At 47.9% G+C, this 25,096-nt stretch overlaps 1 protein-coding gene across 1 annotated transcript in view; it reads left to right on the forward strand.

The window, feature by feature from the left end:
* The window catches only part of PTPRT (protein tyrosine phosphatase receptor type T), a gene marked incomplete at both ends in the record, with an annotated part of 1,080,119 nt that extends 1,068,748 nt beyond the window's left edge, over window positions 1-11,371 (forward strand). Inside the window, 4 exon segments of the mRNA XM_082644817.1 lie at window positions 7,614-7,739; window positions 8,695-8,858; window positions 10,410-10,545; window positions 11,318-11,371. Of these exon segments, the coding sequence (XP_082500943.1) occupies window positions 7,614-7,739; window positions 8,695-8,858; window positions 10,410-10,545; window positions 11,318-11,371 (480 nt within the window).
* Between the last annotated feature and the right edge of the window lie 13,725 nt (window positions 11,372-25,096).

Raw genomic sequence — 25,096 nt, forward strand, 5'->3', positions numbered from 1 at the left:
GTTTGAGATGTTTCTTGTTTCCTGTGGTAAGTTTGTATCACTATAAACCTCCCTCTTAGCATTGCTTTTGCTACATCCCATAGGTTTTGGATTGTCATGTTTTCGTTTTCATTGTCTCTAGGTATTTTTTGATTTCCTCTTTGATTTCTGCAGTGATCCATTCGTTGTTTAGTAGCATATTGGTTAGCCTCCACATGTTTTTTTGCAGGTTTTTGCTTGTTGTTGATTTCTAGTTTCACAGTGTTGTGGTCGGAAAAGATGCTTGATATGATTTCAACTTTCTGAAATTTACCAAGGTTTGTTTTGTGGCCTAGCATGTGATCTGTCCAGAAGAATGTTCCATGTGCACTTGAAAAGAATGTGTATTCTGCTGCTTTTGGATGGAATGCTCTTTATGTATCAGTTAATTTGGTCTAATGTGTCATTTAAGGCCTGTGTTTCCTTATTGATTTACTGTCTGGATCATCTGTCCATTGATGTAAGTGGGATGCTAAAGTCCCCTACAATTATTGTGTTACTACCGATTTCCCCTTTCACGTCTGTTAATATTTGTCTTATATATTTAGGTGCCCCTATGTTGGATGCATATATATTTACAATTGTTGTATCTTCTTCTTGGATTGATCCCTTGATCATTATGTAGTGCCCTTCTTTGTATCTTGTAACAGTCTTTATTTTAAAGTCTATTTTGTCTGATGTAAGCATTGCTACTCTTTCTTTTGATTTCCATTTGCATGGAATACCTTTTTCCATCTCCTCACTTTTAGTCTGTATGTGTCTCTAGAGCTGAAGTGAGTCTCATGTAGGAAGCATATATACGGCTCATTTTCGTATCCATTCAGCCACTCTGTCTTTTGGTTGGAGCATTTAGTCCATTTACATTTAAGGTAATTGTTGATATGTATGTTCTTACTGCTGTTTTGTTAATTGTTTTGGATTTGGTTTTTTCCGCTTTCTTCTTTTGTTCTCTTCTCTCGTGATTTGATGACTATCTTCAGTGTTATGTTTGGATTTATTTTTCTTTTCTGTGTGTATATCTATTATAGATTTTTGGTTTACAGTTACCATGATGTTTTTGTATAGCAGCCTTTATATATAGATGAGATTATTTTGAGTTGATGACCTCTTAATTTCAAATGCATTTTTAAAACCCTACATTTGTACTCTCCTCCCCTCATGATTACTGTTTTTGATATATTTTATCTAATTGTTTTGTGTATCCCTTAACTGCTTATTGTGGATACAGATGATTTTACTACTTATATCTTTTAACCTCCCTATTAGCTTTGTGTGTGGGTGATTTCCTACCTTTACTGTATGTTTGCCTTCACTGGTGAGCTTTGTCATTTTGTAATTAATTTTCTTGTTTCTAGTTGTGGCCTTTTCTTTTTTGCCTAGAGATCATTTAACATTTGTTGCAAAGCTGGTTTGATGGTGCTGAACTCTTTTAGCTTTTACTTACCTGTAAAGCTTTGGATTTCTCTATCAAATCTGAACAAGAGCCTTGCTGGGTAAAGTATTCTTGGTTGTAGATTTTCCCATTTCAACATTTTAAATATATCATGCCACTCCTTTCTGGCCTGCAGAGTTTCTGCTGAAAAATCAGCTGATAGCATTATGGGAGTGCCCTTGTATGTTATATTTGTTGCTTTTCCCTTGCTGCTTTTAATATCCTCTATTTATCTTATGGTCATTTTAATTACAGTGTGTCTTAATGTGTTCCTCTTTGGGTTAATCCTGTATGGGACTTTCTGCACTTCCTAGACTTGGGTGATTGTTTCCTTTCCGTGGTTAGGGAAGTTTTTAGCTACTATGTCTTCAAATATTTTCTCAGGTCCTTTCTCTTCTCCTTCTGAGACCCCTATAATGTGAATATTAGTGCTCTAGATATTGTCCCAGAGGTCTCTTAAACTGTCCTCATTTCTTTTCATTATTTCTTCTGTTCAGTGGCAGTGATTTCCATTACTCTGTCTTCCAGCTCACTGATCCATTCCTCCATATCATTTAGTCTACTATTGATTCTTTCTAGTGTATTTTTCATTTCATTTTTTGTATTCTTCATCTCTGTTCAGTTGTTCTTTATCTCTTCTCTGTTTAAAACTTCTGACTTCTCCCTCTATACATCCATTCTTCTTCTGAGTTCTTTGATAATCTTTATGATCATTACTCTGAACTTTTTCTCGGGTATATTGCCTATCTCCACTTCACTTAATTCTTCTTCTGGGGTTTTGTTTCTTCGTCTGGAACATGTTCCTCTGCCAACCCATTTTGTCTAAGTTGCTATTTGTATTTTTATATATGTGGTAGGTTAGTTACGTTTCTCAACCTTGCATAAGTGGCCTTATGTAGAAGATGTCCTATGCATCCCAGCATTGCACTCCCCTCTCATCACCCAAGGTATATGCTCTTGGGGTGCCACCTAAGATGGCTGCATGGGTCCTCCTGTTGTGGCAGCCTATGTGGGCAGTCCAGTAGGCTTGGTTGGCCCCTGGCCCAGTTGGTTGCCAAGCTCTGCCTTGTACAGATGCTGCTGGCTGCTAGTTGGTGTGGCCTGGTCACAAGGCACTGGCTGCAGAACCCTAGGGGTGTCCCAGGGCTAGTGCTGGCTCACTGGTGGCCGGAGTCAGGGTGCCGAAGACTCTCGGGCTGTTGCTGATCCACTGGCAGGTAAAGCCAGGTTCAGGGGTTAGTGCCAGGCAAGCAGAGCCAGTTCCTGGAGTCTGGCTGCAGGGCCCAGGGATCCCTGAGCTCATTTCAGGTTGGAGGGGGGCAATTCCTGACACAGTTGGGTATGGGGTCTAGGGCATCTCAGAGCTTGCGTTGGCCTGCTAGTGGACAGGGCCAGGGCCCAGCTGGTCCCAGGGTAGGCTCCTGCCTACTGTGGGTGGGCTGGGTCTGCAGGCTGTGGGATCATAGTTTTCTTGCATCTGGTGTTTGCCCCCTGGTGGGTGAGGCTGGTCTAGAGGCTAATGTGGGCTTCCTGAAGGGAAGGGCCTATGCCTCCCCACTGGGAGGTGGAGTTGGGTCTTGGCCCACTGGTGGGCAGGGCCATGTCTAGGGGCTTTTCTAGAGGTGACTGTGGGTTCAGGAAGTCTTTAGGCAGCCTGTCTGCTGATGGGTGGGGCTGTGTCCTTGCCCAGTTAGTTACTTAGCCTGAGGCATCCCAGCACTTGCACCTATAGGCTTTTGGGTGGGGTTGATGAGCCAGGATGGCAGCCACCAGCATCAGTGTTCACAGGGTAGAATGTTCCCAAATATGGCTGCCACCAGTGTCTATGTCCCCAGGGTGAGCCACAGCCATCCCCATCTCTCCAGGAGGCTCTCCAAGACCAGCAGATTACTGCTTTTGCCCTGAGTTCCAGTGAGTATGAGATTTTGTGTGTACCCTTTAAGAGTGAAGTCTCTATTTCCCCCAGTCCCGTGGGGCTCCCGAAATCAAGCCCCACTGGCCTTCAAAGCCAAATGCTCTGGGGGATCATCTTCCCAGTACCAGATCCCCAGGCTGAGGAGCCCCACGTGGGGCTCAGGACTCTCACTCCTGTGAGAGAACCTCTGTAATGTAATTATGCTCTAGTTTGTGGGTCGCCCACCCAGGGATATGGGATCTGACTATGTTGTGAGTTTGCCCCTCCTACCTGTCTCTTTGGGGTTCCTTCTTTATGTCTTTAGTTGCAGAAGATCTTCTGGTGGCAGGTTCCAGTCTTTTTCACCAATGGTGGTTCTGCAGATAGTTGTGCTTTTGGTGTGCTCATGAGAGGAGGTGAGCTCAGGGTCTTTCTACTCCACCATCTTGGCGGCTGTCCTATAAACTGTCAATGCTTATGTGCTCATGGTCTGGCCCTTCAGTTCACACAGAAGTGGAGCTGAGACCACATAAGTCACCAAGGGAGCAAAGCTCAGTTCCTCGCCAGCTTCCACAAGAAACCCCCATGCACAATGAGCATTGTCCGTGTTTGTTATTATACATTTGCTTAATATTTAGGAGTTTAGGAGAGGGGGGCTCACATGACACACTGATTCACCTTCAGCCCTTTCACTGGTTCCCTTATGCTCCTGTTTTCCTCTTCCATCTCCTCAGTCCCTCTCAAGAACAATCCACAGGCCTCTCTCCTCTGGCATGCAGAACAGTGTCCCCATATCACAGGTGGCACCTGTCCCCACTGCTCTGTCAGGCTGGCTGACCAGGAATTTTCACAAGGGCAGTCCTTTGGGTATTATTATCCTAAAGGGAAATTTTCATATGGGCTGCTAAGTAGAGGGAAAAAGACCCTTCACTTTATCCACCTTGTTTTGAGTGACCCTCTCCCACACTGCCAAATAATTATAGCTTACATTTATGGAGTACTTACTAGCTGCAGACTCCTGTGCTAAGTAGACACATTCAGATTCACAGCCACCCATCACTTAGCCCAGAGAAGCTAAGAGATTTGACCAAGTCACTCAGCTAGGGAGTGACAGGGCTGGGATTTGAGCCCAGGGCGCTTCAAGCAGGAGCCCCATTACCTTTTGCTAAGCCAAAGTGGTGGTACCCATTGAGGCACAACCCCAGCACTTGGACACCAGGACAATCTTGAGCTAAACCTTAGAGGACATTTCTTATTGATGAGAATCATTTCCGAGCCCCAGAGGGTCACCAGGAACAGAGCATGGGCTTCCCCCATTCTCTCTCCCATTTCCCATGGCTAGATTACGTGCAGCGTCCTGGCCTGGGGGCAGACCCTGATGATCCTTGGCAGCTGAAACACCACATCTGCCCACACGTCACCCGGCTGAATGTCACCCGTGCCATTGCTGATGTCATCTCACGGATTAGGGAACTCAAGTGAAAGGCTGGCTCTGATGTAGGATTAGAAGGACCCTGCAACCTTTCCCAGCCCTCTGGACATGATGGAGAGTGACCTGGAAAATCAAATGCAGAGAAGTGTCCCAGAATAAAGGAGACTTGTCTGAGGCAGAGTAGAACCTATTAGCTTGAGAAATTGGTCTGGAAATCTTATTAAAAGAGACAAATCGTTCCACATTCTCTCCAGACTGAAAATATTGGGGATAATAGACTTTCCTTGATGCCTTGGACCCATGTACCTCATGTCAGGATCAGAGCCAACCTCTTGCAAGGCACGATTCAATGCAGGTAATAAAGGCAATTATTTTTTTTTAATTGGCAGTTCTGATTAATTCTGATTTCTCTAGCCAGCCACAGACTTGTCTATACCGGTCCCTCATTACTGTGAAGGTTGCAGGTCAGAAGAGCCAATGGCAAAGAGAAATGAAGTTCAAGTTGTGGATTTGTCATTACTGCACAGCTCAGCAGCTGACTGTCCAGCCACAGAGACTGCTGTGACCAGCACTCCCCACCTACACACACACACACACACACACACACACACACACACACACACACACACACACACACACACACACACACACACACACACACACACACACACACACACACACACACACACACACACACACACACACACACACACACACACACACACACACACACACACACACACACACACGCTTTCTCAATATTCTTAACCCCCGATGGACACGCCAGGAAAGCAAGGCACCATTGCATTATGGAACTTCATCTTGCTTACCTTTGCTATTTAAGAGGGGTGATAAGAGGAAGAATTCTTCAAATTTATATGTTAGCTCTTATCATTATTGTTGTTATTTTTGTTGAGCACTGAGAGGGTTCAAGAATGATCTGAATCGCTGGAATGTAGTGGATGCTGGCACTCTGCTAAGGGCTTTCTTCCCATGTGTTCTCTCTTTATCCTTAGAACAGCCCTGTAGGACAAGAGTTGGCCAACCTTCTCTGCAGAAAGAACCAGATAGGAAATACTTCAGGTTTTGCAGGCTGTGTGGTCTCGGTCACAACTACTCAAACCTGCTGTTCTAGCTTGAAGGCAACCACAGAAAGTATGTCAATGGCGAATATAGCTAGATTTCAATAACGCTTTATTTACAGAATCAGACGACTGGCCAGGTTTGGCCAGTGGGCCATAATGTGAACAAATGTTATCCCTAAGCTGGAGTTTAGGTTCCACGGCTAGGAAGGTGGGAGATGTGTGCTTTTCTCTCCTACAGTCTCCCTCCTCCCTGCTCGTCCATTCTGCCTCTACTTCTGGAAGAAGGATAGAATCAAAAAAGTTTTTGCATGTGACTCCCCAGGGTGAGTTGGCTGTTCTCTCAAGGAAAGGGAAAGCGATCACTTTCATGAAAACCCTGCATCTGTGGTGGTTATGAGGAGGCCACCAGCTTGCCATGGGTAGCCTCTGTCCATCTAGTTCCTTGTCTGCAAGCTCAGCATAGGCTGTGGCAGACCCCACTGAGATGCCAGGATCTCAGAAGCTCTGGTGGGTCTTTGAGTCTCAGCTACATCTTCCGGGCAACCCCCAGGTGAAAAGGCTTTCTAACACGTGGCCTCTTGGTCCATGCTGGGGTGGTCCCAGCGAGCCTGCACCCTCAATCTTAGCTCTCCTCCTTGCCCCTGGACAGTGTCCATCTCCACGCCCCTGGGGAACCAGGAGTTGAGGAAGCATGCTTAGCCTTACTCTGAGCCACAACCTGTGCCACCTACCTTAATATTCTTTCCCCAACTGTAGTCAGCTAGTGACTCAACAGATACGGGGCATAAAGTATCTGTCTCTCACTCTTGATGACACTATAAACTTAAGGGACAATTTATGATCTTAGACCAGGCTTTCTTAGTCTCTGCACCATTGAGAACTGGGGCCACATTCCTCTCAGGGGAGCCGTCACATGCATTGTAGGATATTTAGCAGCATCCTGGCCTCTACTCACTAGATGCCCATAGCAACCTCCAGGTGTGATCATCAAAAATGTCTCTAGAATCGCCAAATGTCCCCTGGGTGGCAAAGCAACCTCTGCTGAGAAGCATTGTCTTAGGTTGAGAAGCAACCACTGCCTTTTGCTCTCAGCTGTAGGTTCTAATTTCTAATTCCAAAAAACTAGGAAAGATAATAGGCAAGGCCTCTCAATACCATGTTACATTATCTTTTGGTGCAAGTTAAGCATAATTAGCCCCATTTTACACAGGGGAAACTGAGGCCTGGATGGCACAGCTAGTAAGCAGCAGAGACTGGATTTGGACCCAAGCCTGTCTGATGCCAAAACCTATGTATTTTTTAAAACTACTTATGATCTGATGATGAAATAAACACTGTGAAGGTTTTCCTAGAATCGGGAAAAGTTGCTATGATTTGTGTTGAACTAAAGATTGTAGTTGCCCTTCCTCAGAGTGTTCTATCTAACCCTTACAGCAGCACAAGGTAGACAGTATTTTCCCCATTTTACAGATAGGGAAAACTGAGGCCCAGCAAGCCTAACAAATGGTTTGAAATCAGCACAGCAAAGATGTTGAAGCCCACTGTTTCTGTGCTCAGAGCTCTGACTTTTCAACAACCAGAAAAATGGGTAGCTGTTCCCCAACAGGAAAGCTGAGCCTAATTTCCTACATAATACTCTACCTTTCTAGCCAATGTGTCCCGCAGGCAGTAAGAAAGGTTTCATGATAAATGAAACCAATGCCCCCGGCCCCTGACCTTGGCCTTTTTCTGTGACCCCTTTCCTTACCTCAGCTCTGTATGCAGTACTGGCCTGAGAAGACCTCGGGGTGCTACGGGCCCATCCAGGTGGAATTCGTCTCCGCAGACATCGATGAGGACATCATCCACAGAATATTCCGCATCTGTAACATGGCTCGGGTAAGTGTACGGCCACCGCTGCTTCCCGGACTCCTCCTTCCCAAAACAGATGGAAGCTGCCGGGAGAGGACCCCGCAGGCCAGCCAGGAGTCTGTGCTGTCCTCTCCTGTTTATCTCGTCCTTGGGGAAGTGATGACTTTGCCAATTCCAGCTCCAGACCCAGCAATGGCTCCCACACACAGAGACACACAGGGGGACATCCATACTGCCATCTGCCTGTTTCCTGACACACTTGCTGCCATGTAGACACAAAATCTCAGAATGTAGTGCTTCCCTGTGTCACGCTGTTTCGGCATGAGTTGATGCAGCCTTTGATTGGATCCACTAAGCTTTGGGCTAGATGGTGGGAACACCAACATGGAAAATAATAAGTTGCTTCCATGAGGAATTTCACTGCTGGGTGTAGTAGTACTGGGTGGGAACACCAACATGGAAAATAATAAGTTGCTTCCATGAGGAATTTCACTGCTGGGTGTAGTAGTACTGGGTGGGAGGGAACAGATGAGTGATCTATGAAGTGGTGGCTAACTGAAGCGACCTTGGTCTTTACTGGGGGCTCATGGTGAACAAGATTCAGTCCCTGCCCTCAGAATTCACTATCTAATGGGAAAGTGAGATGTATTTTGGCTCATGAGCTGCAGAAAGAGAGAAGAATCCTGCCCAGTATTCAGGGAAGGCTTTCCTAGAGAAAGGGGCATTTGAATTGGGTTTTGAGGACCGCGTAGAAGTTTTTCAGGTAGAGGAGGGATGCAGAGCAGTCATGGCAGGAGAATCAGTGTGCACAGAGGTGTAGAGGTGGGTATGGGGATAGTGTGTGATTCTCCCCATGAGGACATTATAGCGTAGACCCCATTTATTCCATCTTCCACTGCAATGCTGCAGCCTCCAGGGTATCTGGAGGGCCTGCATCCCTAAGCATCCCCAGCAGAACAGCCCTAATAGCCTCTCTTCTCAGCCACAGGATGGATATCGTATAGTCCAGCACCTCCAGTACATTGGCTGGCCTGCCTACCGGGACACGCCCCCCTCCAAGCGTTCTCTGCTCAAAGTGGTCCGACGGCTGGAGAAGTGGCAGGAGCAGTTCGATGGGAGGGAGGGACGCACTGTGGTCCACTGCCTGTGAGTATGATGGAGGGGTCTCCAGGGCAACAGGGTGGTGGGTCATGGGGCATCCTTGAGGATGCCGCTGGCCACAAATACCAGTCCTAGGCATCCCTGGCCCTACCACATCCTTACAGTCCAATAGGAGTGTAGTCAAGGCATTACAGTCCTTTCATGGACTGGGATTGCAGCCATAAAGCTATGTGTGGAACAGCTGATTCACAAGCATTCACTTCGCTTCTTAGAACTTAAAATGATTTGGGGAGAGGTGATGGAGAGGGCCTCACTCTTTAAAAAGGAAGTGGAATCAAAGTCTTCCCTTTTTCAGAATAGTATTTCTGGAGCAGGTGGAGGCATTAATAACATCTTACCCTGGAATTGAGTTCAGTCATTTCAGAACCGGCTTATCGTGCCCCCTCTTTCACGTGGTGCACACATGTCAGGAAAATCGGAGAGCTTAAGGGAGCGGGGACAGGGGGCCCTTCCTACTCTTTCCCATGAGATTGTTTTTTAGCCTGCCTTTTTGCAGGAGTACCTTTTATCCGTGTCTTCCGTTGCCGAGGTGACCAGCGGTTGGAGCTGTAGGAAAGCACAGGGGTGTCCTTCTGTCAGCAGAGACACCAAAACAGACACCAAAATGCAGGCACTGGCCAGTGAATGGAGGGCAGCTGTCTGTACTTGAAACATCTGGTCATTGGGTGTCCTGTGGATAAAACATCTGGGAGGTAGACTCGGTGACTTAAGTTTCCATCCAGATGTTCTCTAGACACAGACCATTACATGACATCATTAGTTGCTCTTGGCAATACGCCCAGGAGTTCCAAATCTGGCAGATTCCTAAAGAGATTTTCTGTAAAGAGTTGGAGGGGGTGTTTCTATGAAGATGACTTATGGAGCATCCGAAAGAAAGTGTGGCAGAGGGATGACCCTGCCAAGAGCCCTCTTTCTCTACTTTCCAGGTCAATGGGGTCTTGCTTAAACCAGGGTGTATAAATAGAGATGCGTCTTTTCGGCATTCGGCATCTGAGACCCATCCCAGCCCCACCCAAAACCTAGGCTGGCTGACCCCAGCTAACAGAGGTGTCTCTGGTATTGCTGTCCTTAGCGGATGGAAGGAACTAGGAGTAAAAACACACGCAACCTTCCGCTGTCTTCACTGGATGTGTAGGTGGACCCAGAGCATCCTTTTGGACAAGGATGCAGGCACCACACGGACAAAGACACTCTGTCTGTCCTGGGGGTTTGGGTCAGTGTGCCATGGGTGACAGTCACATGCTGCTAGAACCAAGGAGACCTCAAGCTAGGTGTGCTTTCAAAGGTTATCCCCTTCATTACACAAATGAAGAACCTGAGGCTCAGACACAGGAAGTGACTTGCCCAAGGTCAAAGCAGGTTCACGGCACAGATGGGACTCCAACCGTAACTCATGGCTCAGGTTAAGACTTTCACCACTGCCTTACCTTGCATTTGCCAGGGCAGTCACCCTCCACTACTGCTGACATGGCCTTAGGCTCAGCAGGCACCTGAGGGTACCCAGGAATCTTGCTCACCTTTTTGCTCTGTGTTTAGAAATGGGGGAGGCCGCAGTGGAACCTTCTGTGCCGTCTGCAGCGTGTGTGAGATGATCCAGCAGCAAAACATCATCGATGTGTTCCACATCGTGAAAACATTACGTAACAACAAGTCCAACATGGTGGAGACCCTGGTGAGTGTCCCGAGAACTGTTCTCCAGTAGCCACGGGCTGACCGTAGTTCCCTTGACCTGAAGAAAATAGCATCAAAGAGTAAAAACACTCAACAGCCGGATGCTTCTTGAGCCCCTGCAGTCGCTGCCCTTTGCACACACAGTTACCTGCTTCCTCCCTCCAGCCTCACCAGCTTCTCTTCTGCAGAGAGTCCAGATATTTATTTGTCTTGGCACACGCTACGTTGTGTTACTCTCCTTCCATTCCATGGGAAAGTATCACTAATTCTGGCTTCGGGGAAGGGATTCTGGATTAGTAGCATGTGAATTATGTTTTTGACTCAGTCCAATCCCATTCTAATTAATTTATGCTCATTTTTATCATATAAAGCATTGGGCTAGGACACTGTGAAGCAAGGGATAGGAAGAGACTGGGGGCAGAGCTCCAGATGTTAAGAAAGACCTGGTGCAGAGATGGAGACATACCATACACAGGGAACTTTGATGAGTCTTCAAGTCTGTGCTAAGCGTGGTCTTACCCAAAGTGAGGGCCTACTCCAAGTCTGGTCCACAGACCAGCAGCCTCAGTAATGCCACATGGGAGCCTGGTAGAAATGCAGACTCTTGAGCCCCAGTCCAGATCTATTGAATCTGAATCTGCGTGGACAATTTTGAATTGACTATTAGTATAGACATAGATAATGTTTCCTCCATAATCTGTAGCTCTAAACTGAATGCATTTTCCCTTTCCTTTTCGTCTTCTCTTCTCCCTCTCTGCCTCTCCTCCTCTCAGGAACAGTATAAATTTGTATACGAGGTGGCACTGGAATATTTAAGCTCCTTTTAGCCCGATGGCATGGAGCACCTGCCAGAGTCCAGAGGCTGCTGCAGCCAAGCCCCCTTTTCTGTGAATGGCAGCGACTGGGCTCAGGGGCTCAGCAGTGGCACCCTGCCCAACTCCAAGGAGAAGACTGGTGGTCCTGTGGGCCACGGTGGGCCCTGTACCTTCGGAGGGGTCTCCAGTTGCTGTGGAGGACGCTGCCCTGAAAGGCCCAGGCTTCTTTTCCAGCCTCAGGCACGGGCCCATACAGAAGTGCACCTGTATAGCAAGGCCCGGATTTTTCAGTGCCCAGACCTCTTGCTTTTGCTCTTTTCAGGTTTGTGAATCTCGAGGCAAGCTGACTGTGTGGGTGCAGGGGAGTGACAGGCCTGGCAGCACTTCCTCTGCCCTGCGTCCCCTGGGCAGTGGGGGGATGTGTGCTTTCCTCCTCCACGTGGTCGTGAATATGACCGGGCTCTCCTTCAGGGACCTCTGGATCACTGGGACTTCAGGGTGCTCCCGAGACCACAGCAGAGGCCCCCATCCTCCCAACTAACCTGCATGGGGCTTGGCCCACCACCATCGTGTACCCGTCCCCCAGGCCTGGACCTTCTGTCATTCACTGGCCAGTCCACTGTGGCCGCGGCACTCCTGGACAGAGGTTTTCTTTGCTTTGTTGCGGTCAGTGGGGCGGGGCAGCACTGCAGGGAACTTTGCCGCTCCTCCTCGTCTCTGGGAGGAAGGGCTGCCTCCCTGGGGCACGGCGCTAGCGGACCCTGTGTGTCGTGGGCGGTGGCTCCCTTGGGAGGGATGAACAAGTTCAGATTTGATGATTTTCCAACGTGTACGTGAAAAGAAACTTTCTTTTGGAGGGTGTAGAATCTTTCTTAGTCTCTTACATCAAAAAACGGTGGGGAGAGAAGTTTGGTTGTGTAGCTATAAGACAAATCTCTGGGGCCTGTTACCTCTCCTGGCAATGTCCTTAAAAGGTCCCAGCCAGGGACAGCACAGCCACTGAGCAAGGGAGAGACAGTCTGAAGACAGTCCCTTTTGGCCTTTGGGGCGGATAGACGGAGTACCAGCATAACCTCGGATCTCCGAATTTGAACACCTTCCTAGAGAAACTCAGCTGCCATCTCAGAAAATGTCATCGTGGACCCAGCTATACTTTGGCTTAAAATAGGACAAGGGGATCAGACCTGGGGAATCTAGACTCTTGCCCAAAGTATGGGTCAGTCAATGACAAGGGGGGCCGGCATTGGCTAAGTATATATTATATGCCAGGCTTGGCAAGTTCTTAGACCCCACCCCCTCCCTCCCTGGGAGAGCTGTTCACCTGTTATCATCCTTCTTTTACAACCGAAGACACTGAGGCACCTTCCTCAGTCATGATATTCTGGTTTCCCAAAGGCAGATAATAGTGATGAGACTTATTTGTAATGTTTTCTTCATCCTTTCTCAGCCAAGCAATTATTATATGGAGGGAAAATGAGGCCAGAAATTTCTGAGCAGAGAACTCCACAAATGGGAATTTAATTCTTTCTTTCCAAGGCCAATTTTTCTGGGAAGCTCAGAATTTCAGATATATTTTAGCAACTCATTCCCGGCTCCCCAGGAAAGCTAGTCCCATCTCAATTCTTAGCCAGTGAAAACAATTCCCTGTGCCCTCAGGCTGTGAGGTCTGCCAGCCAGGGACACTCTACCTTGGTCTCTAGCTGGTGCTTTGGTACAGTACCTGGCAGCCCCCGGGTGGCCTGGGATCCAGGAAGCTTCATCTTGAAGGCTGGTCTAGCGCCAGAGCGGCCATAAGAAGCATAGAATTCAGCAAGGCACAGTGTTCTCCCTAAAGAACTGACTGTATCCTGGGAAAACTGAACCACAGCGCAGCTTACAAGTGTCATACGAGCCTCACAGCAAGAGAGATTCAGCGTAGAGCTTTCTAGAGGAGGTGACATCCATTCCACTGGGTACAAAAAGGAAGAAAAGAAAACTCAGGCCAAGGGATCAGCGTGTGCAAAGTCCTTGGGGGTGGGTGGTGAGATGGCAGGAGGTCAGCTCAACTGGAGCAGAACATGGCAGGAGGTAAGCCAGGGTCAGGGGGCAAATGCTCCACCAGCAGGGCAGACTTGGCCCCTGTGGGCAAGAAGGAGGCAGTGGAGCTTTGAGTGATGTGCTCAGCTCAGTGCTAGAGGAGGCTCCCTCTGGGGCCAGTGGGGCTGCCTCTTTCCTTTCATCAGACACTGTGAAAATGGTCCCTTAAGCGTATACTTTTTAATATCACATCTATTTGTCTGTCTGCTCATTATTTTGTTGCTGGATCAGGAGACGCAGCTTCTGTGAGAAACTCAGGGTCTCTGCTCTGCCACGAAGCAGGGTGACCAAGCCAGACCCCTGGGCCCATGAGGACGGGACAATGGAAGGAGCCCACAGAAGCTGTTCCCGTCGGCATGGGCTCTGGAACTGTCTGGAAGTCCAGGGACACCAGACTCGATCAAGGAAGGGCTGTCACTTTGGAGGTTCAAAAGGAAGCATCTCGAAGCAAAGGAAGGCAGAGGAGCCCCACCACGAGCTTGCTCTTACCTTTTCATGGTCCCTTTCCCTGGTCCCCAGGCCCTGGCCCCCTGCTGGCCTCCCCTGGCTCTAGTCTCAGCCTTCAGGGAGCCTGTGACATAGCAGATGAGCCAGCTATATGCCCCTCTCTCAGATCTGGGCTCATCCGTACAGAATGGGGGCTGGGAGAGGGGTGTGCTCTCTAAAAAACACAAAGAAACCCTAGGATTTACTCTGCTCAGGAGGGGGCAAAATAGCTGGCAGATGAAAATGACAGTGGCTTCCATCATTTCAGATGGTAGGAATTTAGAATGTGACTTTGGGGAGAAGGAATTTAGAATGAAAACTCGGGCCGTGCTGGGTAACCCAACAAGGGCCAGTGATGGTGCCCCCAGCTCAGCACCCCCAGCCTCCGTCATTTCCTCACAACCCAACCACCCTCCAGAGGATGCAGAGCAGTGAACAGTCTTCGGCCAGTTTACACTGGAAGACACGGAGGCTCGCAGATGGGGATGCTTTCCCCAAGATCCCACGTGGCAAGAATGTGACAGGACGTGGATGAGACGGGGCGCTGGTGCCCGGGAATTTGGACTTGGTCCCTTCCCCAGGAAAGCTCCTGGGCAAACAGCACCTCCCTCGGGGTATCCTCTCACTCCTCTACACTTACAGAGCAGGCTCACCATTCACGATGCAGAGGGAAGTGGAACTCATGGTCTCTGGGTCTCCATGACAGGGGCCAGCCTCCTGTCTCTGGGCTGCCCAAGAGAGTCCCCTCACTTAGCACAAAGCCTCATGGCTCTCACCTCCTAGATGTGGACCCTGTTTGGAGAAGATGCAAGGAATTAACGAGAAGCCAGGTACTGTCCCCACCTGACTGCATGTCTAGCCTAGACATCTTCGGGATGTATCCTAGCTGCATTCTAACACGTCGTCGTCTCCTCCTTTCTGGTACGAAGGTCCTGGGGCCAGGGGGCTCTGAGCCTCTAGACGGCTACAGCATGCCTCCCTTTGTGGGAGCAGAAGGGATCAGCTTGCTTTTACACTGTCTCTTTGGATGTAGCCCGGACAGTGGTCTGCCTGCCAGATGTCAGCCTTCCCGTGCAACCAGCAGACCCTGTGCTGGAGACTCTAAATGTGAGCTCACTGAATTCTTCCAGCATTCCTAAGAAGTGCTTCTAATTGTCACCATTTTATAGCTGAGGAGACTGAGGTTCATAGGGGTGAAATCCTTTGCCCACAGTTCCACCACAGCTAGTAAAGGAGGGAGCTGGGATTTAAACTGGTTCTTTTGACTTCAAAGGCAATACTTTCCCATGTCTCAGATTTTCCCATGGGGGGCTACCCGTAACAGCAAAGACTAGAGTGAAACAGGCCCAATGGATCTTGTAAAGCCCAAAGCAGACAATGGTAAGCTTAAAATTCCTTCAGTTTCATGTCTAGCAATTCACATACTATTTGCATTCTTCTCTAATTGAGCCTGATTTGTTTTCATAGGAGTGCATAAATATTTTTTTAACCACATGTGCCCTGGGTCCCTCACGTGGCTTTGATCCCTTCAACTCACTATGATGGACCCTAGGGAGTTACAGCCCAGTCTAAGAGGCACAATGCCTGGCCATGCTGCTTCCTCCTGAGGCCAATTCTAGACTCAAGTCCAGCTCACCTTCCCCTTAGCAGATCCTATGGTACGGGGGCACCCTGACCTCATTGTTCATGGGTTGATCTCAACTCTCCTTAAGTTGGATACTGGAACAAAGCCATTGAAATCAACTAGAATTACAAGGACATGCCCATCTGGAGTGGCGACGGCTCAGCGCATAAAACCCTAAAGGGAAAGGAGGTGATGAACACAGCCTTACTCAGCAGATTCCTGAATGCTGGGGCCTCTAAAAGGCGGTGCCCTTAGTCTGGGTAGAGTCACATGGTTGCTAATGTGGGCCAATCTGAGGACACACTTCACACGAGGGGCTGGGGGCTGGAAGCCTTGTCACTTTTCTTCAACCCCACGTACTCACTGGGTTCTTACAACATGCAGGGCCCTGGAGGGTGTGCCATCAGGAAGCTCAGTTTACTATGGCACAGTCCATCCCTTGGTGAGACATGGGGTTGTGACAGGAAGGACCCAGTCTTTGGTTCTAATCCAGCCCAGCCATTTCTTGGCTGTAGAATGTTGGGCCAACCAACCAATTAGTGGGAAGAGATGCAGAAAGAGGAGCCTCAGCCAGGTAGAAGGGGTAGGTAGATATGGAGACCTTTGGGTAGGAAAACAGGAAGGCAAAGCCAAGAAGTTAGGACCCGATAGGACTCCTCAGAACCAAGGTTGCATATGGTCTACTGGGCAGAGTGGTCACTTCTGGGACACAGTAGGATGGGGGATGGAGAGGGACTGGCCAGAACCACTTGGAACAAAGGTGTTGCTTTAGAATGTGCCTCAGTGTCTTGGAGAAAAGACGATAATTTTCCCTCTGACCAATCATGTTTATCCATCATTGGGTCCCTGCTGGTAAGCTAACTCCTGGTGTGTATCCTCACCATGATCCACATTTCCTCAGCTCTGGTGTGAATCCCTGGTGTGTGTCCTTACTGCGATCCACACAGCTCTGGTGTGAATCCCTGGTGTGTGCACAGAGGTGTTCAGTCTAGCAAGGATGCTGCAGACAGAAGTGAGGCCCAGGGAGGAGGAAACAGATGCTCATCACGTCATCTTTGCAGGAGTAACTGCCCAGCCCAGATCCAGTGACACTGAAGGGGAGGGCAGCTCCCCTGTACCTCACAGGGGGTGAAGAAAACCCCCTTCACTTAGCCTGCGTCCGGCCTCTCCTGGGCTGGACAGAGAGGCCATCAGCACCAAGTCGAGTCAGGAGTAATGCCACGGAAAACACGGGTGAGCCTGTCAGTAAGGTGACCACGATGCTAATTCTAAACCATAAGGCCAACACATTGTGCTGGGCCAGGATCCCTGGGGACAGGTGGTCAACCCAAGCTGCAGGGCAGAAGATGAGACATGAGTCACATGGTGGCCATGCATCTCCAAGCCCTGACTTGCCTTCCATCATCTAACTAATCTGAGCTCCTTCTCAGCCCATGATGCCAGCTCCAAATCACAGCCAAATAAAACAGGGAAATAAGTAACGTGAATCCAGCATAGAGGGAACCAGCTGAGACCCAGCCTTGTTTCTGTATCCCCGTGCAAGGGTTCCGTGTTGGAGGCTTTCAACAGAGGCATGCCTAGCAGTGATAAAATGCAAGGCCTTGGTTTCCATCTATCCAGAATCTGCCTTTGAGGTCATACACTGTCTGAACAGCAAGGAGAGAAGTCAGTGGCGGAGAGTGGAGGAGGCTCCAGTTTGTCAGAGTCATGGGTATGATCCTCAGAAGCACACAGAGATGTCTAAGCCACACTTATGCACATGAACAGACTCTCTTCCGGTTTACTGGTAACCAGACATAGACTTTTGCGTCACACTGGCTGGCTGTACAACACTCTTGTAGGTACCAAGACCATCTCTTGCATCCCTCCTGCCTGCCTCTAGAAGAGATGGAAAAAGGTCATCAAAGAGGCCACATTCACCCCCTCAAATCCACCCAAGAATGTTAGGTCCCCAGGAGGCGGGGTCAGCACCCATAATGGTAGACCCCAGGCTTAGCATCCTAGTTATCTAAGAGGTTGGGCTAGTCACTGCCGTTGACACAAAGATGTAGGACTCAGCATGGGCATACTATAGAGTAAAGCTGCTGGGGCAGGGTTACCATGGAGCTTCCGTAGGTGTCTGAGAGCTGCTCTGAGCAGTGGGATTTGGACCCTGATCCCTGGTTGAAATGTTCAGAGAATGAGGGTCTGCGGTCCTTAGAGTGTTGGTCAGGAAGGTATTGGTATGAAAGCCTGGAGCTCAGGGTAATTATTATACTTTATGGTTCCTTGGTGAGTGGGATGCTTAGATTTGGGGGAGGAAAGGGATTACGAAGCAACCTGCCAAAACTGCAAATTTGAGTTCCTGTACACATACTTCTGTGCCTTTGGGCTTATGAATACAAAGCAGTGGACCCCCTTTGTGATGGTCCAACAAACTCTCAATGCCCACCATGCACCTATCTCTCCCATGGAAGATTAATGATGTAGGCTGTTCTTTGGACCAAACCTCCAGGGCAGTCTGGAGGCTCAGAGGGCCAAGGGGTGACATCCCAGGTCAGATCAGACTTCTGAAGAGTTAGGCAGAATACCAGTGCCCATACCCTCCATAGGCCTGCAGACCGTTAGATAAATTCAAGCACAGTTTGCTAGTCCCGGAGCACTCCTATGAGCGGAACTAGGACCAATGGGTGAAACTTCATAGCTGTAAGAGAGAACTTGCTATCTGCCAGAGATGAGCTTTCTGTCTCAGCAGCCATTCAGCAAAAGCCAGGCATCTCTTTAAAGGGAAGAAGGAGCTTTGCTGAGATGGCCTTTAAGTTCCTTCCACCCTAGATGAATGAAGTATTACGGAGCTGGGACCTTGTTTGAACGCCTGCCTTCCTGCAGAGCACAAAGCCAAGCAGGTTGGGCTTGGTTTGTGCTGGTTGAAGTCCCTACTCTCCTGCTGCCCCTGCACCACGCAGGCCAAGATGCTGCTCTAGCCACACATCAAAGGTTCATCCAGGCTGGTTATCACCCAACAGCCCAGAGAGAGCAGGTGCTTTGCCATAGAACCCAGGCCCACCAAGATCTGTGATGAGACCAGTCATAATATCGATCCGCTGACCAACAGGGCCATCAGTGACAGCCAGAATCAGTAAAGGTCCAAGTAGGACCCAGAGTAGGGTTTTGCTTACCATATACATTAACTCCAGAGGTGAATTCCACCCCTCCCCTCCCCAGTCGAGGCCTGTTAGAGCAAATTGCAAAAGCGAAAGCACAGTGACTCAGTTGACATGTGATCATAATCATCCCTGGTACATCCATTTCATTGCCAGGTAGATCCTGAACTAGCCCAGGCTAATCCAGGCTAACCCATATTGGCAATCAGACTCAAAAGCACTTTTCTACCTTCTCTTTCCACCCTACATCTTACCAGCCAATGAAAGGCAAAGAGTTGGGGCTTCTACCATTGCCTTGGCCACTGGACACCATCATAGTCCCATAAGGGCCATCACGGGGTTCCCATCAACTCCAGGGAGACTGACATTTTCACGTCCACTGGGCATATGATACTGCATGAGACCAAAGTCTCCACACTGTTAGCAGCCTCCTCCACAAATCCCAGTGGCCTGCACTTGTACAGTTTGGGTGTTTGATAGATAAAGCACGTATGAGAAGAGAAAACAAATCAGCTTTTTAAAGAAGCCAGCACTGTGCTGTCAATGTTCTTTTTTTTTTTTTTTTTCCAATTCTAGCTTCAAAAAGCAGAAGGTAAATAATGTCAGGTCAATGAATATCAGATATATTTTTTGACTGTACATTACAGTGAAGTGTAATCTTTTTACACCTGCAAGTCCATCTTATTTATTCTTGTAAATGTTCCCTGACAATGTTTGTAATATGGCTGTGTTTAAAATCTATACAATAAAGCTGTGACCCTGAGATTCATGTTTTCCTAAGATATTCGCACTGGTGTCTTCCTGAGGTTGGGTAGGGTGAGGTGGAGACAAGTTGAAGAAGGAGGAGAAGAAAAGCCTGTTACTGACTAGATTTCTTTATGTTCATTTTATGTTCATTTATGTTCATTATGTTCATTTTATGTTCATTTAATCCTCACATCTATGATGCAGGAAATATGAATTATCCCCTCTTTGCAGATGAGAATAGTTGAGGTTCATAGATATTAAGGGATATTTCATGATTTCATATTGCACCTGTAAAAGGGTTGGGTCTCAAGAGTTTTTCTCAGGTGGAGTCCACAGAGTGCTGGCATCAGAATCACACCAGAAGTTTGTTAAACAAATTTTTAAGACCCTACAGAATCACAGTTTCAGGATCTGCATATTAACAAACTGCCTGGCTGTATCAGCTAGCTATTGCTGTGTAACATACCACCCAAAATTCAGTAACTTTAAACAACAGTCTTTCATGGTGGTCAGCTGGGGCTTGAGCTAGGCTGAGCTCATCTAATCTCAGCTGGTCCACTTGTGTCGGCTAAGGACTCTGCTCCAGGCCAGGCTTGCCTAGGACATCTTGGCTGGTGCAGCCATGTTCCATGAGTCTCTTACCCTCCTCCTGGGACCAGCAAGCTAGCCTAGGCATATGCTTCTCCTGGTGATAGCAGGAACATGAGAAAGTCTGATCACATAAGTTGTTCTGAGTCATGTCTGCAACGTCCCATTGGACAAAGCTGGTTGCACAGCATACTCAGAATCAAGAGTCAGGGGAAGATGCTCCATCTCTTGACAAAGATCTCACTTCTCAATGTTGCAATAAATGCTGAGATTAGGTACCAAACCATTGGTGCCAGATGCAGACTTTAAACCTGTCATCTCAGAGTGTGGTCCACAGACCAACCACATCAGTTCACCTGAGAAGCTTCTAAACATGCAGAATCTGATTGAATAGGTCCACAATGGGTCCCAGGAACCTGCGTGCTTAACAAGTGCCCCAGGTGATTGTAATCCATGCTGAAGTTAAGCAAGCACTCTTCCAAATGCTCTAAGAAGCGGACAGATAGGGGACAAGGAGACAAACCAGTTCCCAAACGAGGGTATGAGGCTGCCAATCTCTGATGCACATGATGCAATGCTCTCTGCTTTCCAGGTAAGCAGAAGAAACAGCTGGAACCAACTCCTTGGAATTGACTGGCTTCCCAGTTCTTTGTGCGTATCCAGATATAAGTACAAGCTGGAAGCATGAGCCATAGGGCCAGAGCCCTGGTTCACTTTGTTCTTGTTCAGCCTTAGAAACCCTCGCAGTGTTCTCCAACGTAGGAGACCTAGATGTAGTATCCACCCCTGGCAAGCCAAGAGCCTGGAGAACGCACGCTTCCCAACTCAGGTCCTAAGAGGGAAACCCGGTGGCCAGCCAGCTAGTAATCCTTGCCCTTTGTCCTTGGTCATGGTAATCTCATTTATTCTGCCTGCTATATTTATTCTTTTGCCACAAATGTAATAGTTGATATTGAGAAAATTAGAAAGAAGAAAAAAAATCTCATGTATCTCCTAATAAAAATACTTTGGGGCATATCATTTCCCTCCCCAAATGGAAATACCTTTTAAAGAGTTATTATAAAAGTAGCATAGGGCTTCCCTGGTGGCGCAGTGGTTGAGAGTCCGCCTGCCGATGCAGGGGACACGGGTTCGTGCCCCGATCCCGGAAGATCCCACATGCCACGGAGCGGCTGGGCCCGCGAGCCATGGCCGCGGAGCCTGTGTGTCCGGAGCCTGTGCTCCGCAACGGGAGAGGCCACAGCAGTGAGAGGCCCGCGTACAGCAAAAAAAAAAAAAAAAAAAAGTAGCATATATTCACTTGGAAGAATTCAAAGTAAAGTTTTTTGAGGCGTGAGATAAAAGTCACCACTTTCAAAGGTACTTGTTAATATTTTTTGCTATTGCAGACCTTTCTATACACATATAAATATACATAAATTTTCTATATAAATGGCATATATATGTGTGTGTGTATATGTGTATATATATGTGTATATATATATGTATGTATGTGTGTGTGTGTATATATATAAGTTCTGAGACAGGCTTCTTTTCACTTAACACCATGCATGCCATGGTCATATTTCCATAGTAGTATGCTTTTGGGCCCCCATTAACAGTGAGGGACACCCACCCCATGTGTGCCAACCCTGGAGATGGGCCAGAGTGACACAATTCTCTTTACATATCTGTTGGAGGCCTGGCCAGGCCCTCCTGTCTGGCTAGACCTGGAGTGTGGGTCCATATCAACTCTCAGAGCACCTTGCTTGGACTCTGATGGGGACCTCCAGTTTGGCTTAAGATCTTCCTCTAATTCCAAGGGTTCAAGCCTCCGGTCAGAACTCCTGGACACAGAAGCCCTCAGATCCTTGAGGACATGGCATGAGGTCACCAACATGCCATGCAATAGGCAAGAAAGGGGATTTCATTTTCTTTGGCAGGGCTTGGGGCAGGGGCGGGTAAGGAGGAAGGAACCAGGAGAAACGCAAAAGAAGCCGGCAAGATAGAGTTAAGGAAACCACTCGGTTAATTTTAGAAAAATTTTGACCACTTAATCTTTAGGAAATGCAACTAGACTCCACAAGGATTTGGCCTAAGTAGCTTTGTCCTGAATTCTAGCAAAGGGACTGAACCTGAAATCTCCAATGACATGCAGGTGGGATACGGCACCCACAGAGAGATGACACCCATAAACTGAAAATCTGGAGACAGAGAGGAGCAGAGAAATGTAACCAACAGAAATCAGCAGAATCTGAGGTGGATTTCAGTTTTCACAATCCATGGATTAGGCCTTGGAAGGAAGTTGAACTAGTTATTCAAGGACATCTGGAGTATATGGCTGGATAGAGAGACATACAGAGAAATACAGATGCATAGATAGAGAAAAGAAATTGAGTATATAAATGAATGAAAGACTACATCAGTTATTAACACTGATTATCTCTCATCCTAGGGAACATAGGTAATTTTTGTTCTCTATGATTTTCTGTATTTTCTAAAATTTATATTACTTTCATACATAGAAAAATGAATTCTATAGAAAGGTGGGGACAGCAAAACATAGAAAAGTGAAAGCAGGATAGATAAGATGATGCCAAGATTGAAATCATACCCAAAAGATTTGCCACACACCTGGAACAAGAGCTTCAAAAACTTGGCACTGCCCGTCTACCCAAGAAGGAGAACACAGTCAGTCAACTCAGTGTCCAAAAGGGAAAAATAAACCAGTTGCTCAGCATAAATAAAAGTATTTCTGCTACAGGGGCTGGAAATTATTTTTTCCATGGACCCCCTTAATAAAGAATGTCTTCCAACAACATCCTTAGCAGAATGCAACACATTTCCCTCCCTGAAGGCTGATGGCGTCGTGCCATAGAACAACTCGGTGAAATCTCTTTACTGGAGGACCAGAATGAAGGGGCCCACACACAGTTCTCTGCAAGGTGCAGGTTTGCAGAATCTTAGGTATTACACGGCTTGAGCATCACACTGCTCTCCTCTCTGAGTGTCTGCAAGCTGGAGACTTTTATCCCAGACAACAACGAGCAAAGCAGCTATCTCAGTTGCTGGTTGAATTTGGAACCAGGGTTTAAGAGCTGGCCAAGCCAGGAAGAAGACTCACATCTCCTTTTGAATGATGAGGATCCTAACAGCTCTATGTGCCTCAATAGAAGGTGAATTCATCCCCCTATGGGGTGGGCAGGGCAGGGGGAAGAAGCCGTCCTCATTCCAGGTTATGATCATAGCTTACTCCATCTCACTGTGCTCTCCTCTAAAATACCTACAAATACATAGTAAATGCTAGAATCTTGCCACCAAGCCACTGAGTGAGTCTGGAAGAAGTTAACTCTGATTACAAGACACAAGGAGCTAAAATGAGAATTTTCATCAGTGGTTGATGATGAATCATGTTTTGCCACCTAGAAGATGTAAAGAAGCCTCAGAGAAGATGAAGCGGTTCATCCCTCCAGATGGTCTGCACTCACTCAGAAAACTGGTCAGTCATCCATGTGTATCTCCTGGGAGATGAAATGACATTACCAGAAACCTCTATGGGAGGGTGAATTGCCTGGAGCAACTTGCAGAAAAGCATGCTGAGGATTTTAGCTTTCATGCTTCCCTCCATTCAGAGCACCCCAGAGCGAGGCAGGGGGAGGAGGGAGCACCTTGTCAGTTGAGTATGTACAAGATCGGGTAAAGCAGATGCTACACGACCAGGTAAAGCAGATGCCTACTGGATCTCTTTGAATATTCTCAACCTCACCTCTTACCCCCTACATGTGGCTGTGGTGACCATTTCCAAGCAGGTCTGCAGGTTTCACACAGGGGCAGCCCAGGGTGAGAACACCCCTCAGACAGGCTCTGCACCTCTCATTTCTTGCCCCATAGTTTCTGATGCTGTCCTCTGAGATGCCCACAGGAACCCCCTTAGCACTCATCTGTGTGCCACCCAGAAATGTCGGGGAGCCCCCATTGACCAATAGGAGACTGGAGCCTGTAGGCAGATGCTTCCTCCTTTCTTTCTTCTGAAGGCAGTTCTGAGCTATATTTTAGGTCACTTGTCAAATGGTCCCAGAACAAGCAAACAGACCCTTGGAGAAACAGCGAACTCTTTAACATAGCCTTGTACCGCCTCTCCCTCCCTCGTCTGATGTACACCCCGTAACCTCATGGTTCACTGGAATCATACCTCCATATCAAACTTTGTATCAGGCTTATGCATTTCTGGGGACACTGAGAAACTGGGCTTAAGCTGTGCACACAATACTCCATCCTCTAGCTGTCAGTCTGAGATGGGACCCTGCCAACACACAGAGAGGGCTGCCAGCTGTCCAGTTAAGCTTTTGATCCAAGGACAAAAATGGACTTGGTGTAAAGTGATTCATATGGGAGACGCTATTCTCATGCCCTAGGATCATCCTATGTGACATGATGTTAATTTTCTACTCAGATTTAGGAACAGGAGTTCTGCCGTCTCATATTTTTGTTGAAAACAGTCAGCTTGCCCAGTAGACAGTAAGAAGGACCACAAGTGGCCCCACAGGGGCCCTACTGTGAGCACTAGCACAGCGGTAGGTCGTTGGCCCGTGGGATGGGGGAGTATCTGGACTGGGGATCCATGCCCACAGAGTCAGGAGCCCGCAGCTATACAGCAGCACAGCCTGCAGAGGCAGCGGCCTCCTAATGGGGGAAAACGTGCCAGGGGAAGATGGGGGAGAGGGGGGTTCCACCCAACACTAAATGCAGATAGGAACCTCTTCACGGCTGCTGAAGCTCCCTGTGCTGAGAGCCCCAGCTTTGGCTAAGCCCCCGCCCTCCCAGGCAGTCGGATTTCTGAACCAGCAGAAAAAAATAACAGCAAATCTTAACCTCCTTTCCTTCCCTCTTGCAACCTCCACCGTGCTCTCCAGAAGCTCCCAACTCTGTGCAAGTTCGGAACTCCCCTTGTAAGGATGAGCAAACAGGAGAACACCAGACACGTGAAAAGATGCAAGAGTTCAAAGCAGAGGTGTTTACTTTAAGGAATGAGAGAAAGTGCCTGCCTGTGAAATCAAGTCCCTGCCAGGAAAAGGAAGACATTTTACAACAAAT

This window comes from Mesoplodon mirus (assembly GCF_964341445.2).
Source record: "Mesoplodon mirus genome assembly, chromosome: 15".
Classification (NCBI taxonomy): Eukaryota; Metazoa; Chordata; class Mammalia; order Artiodactyla; family Ziphiidae; genus Mesoplodon; species Mesoplodon mirus.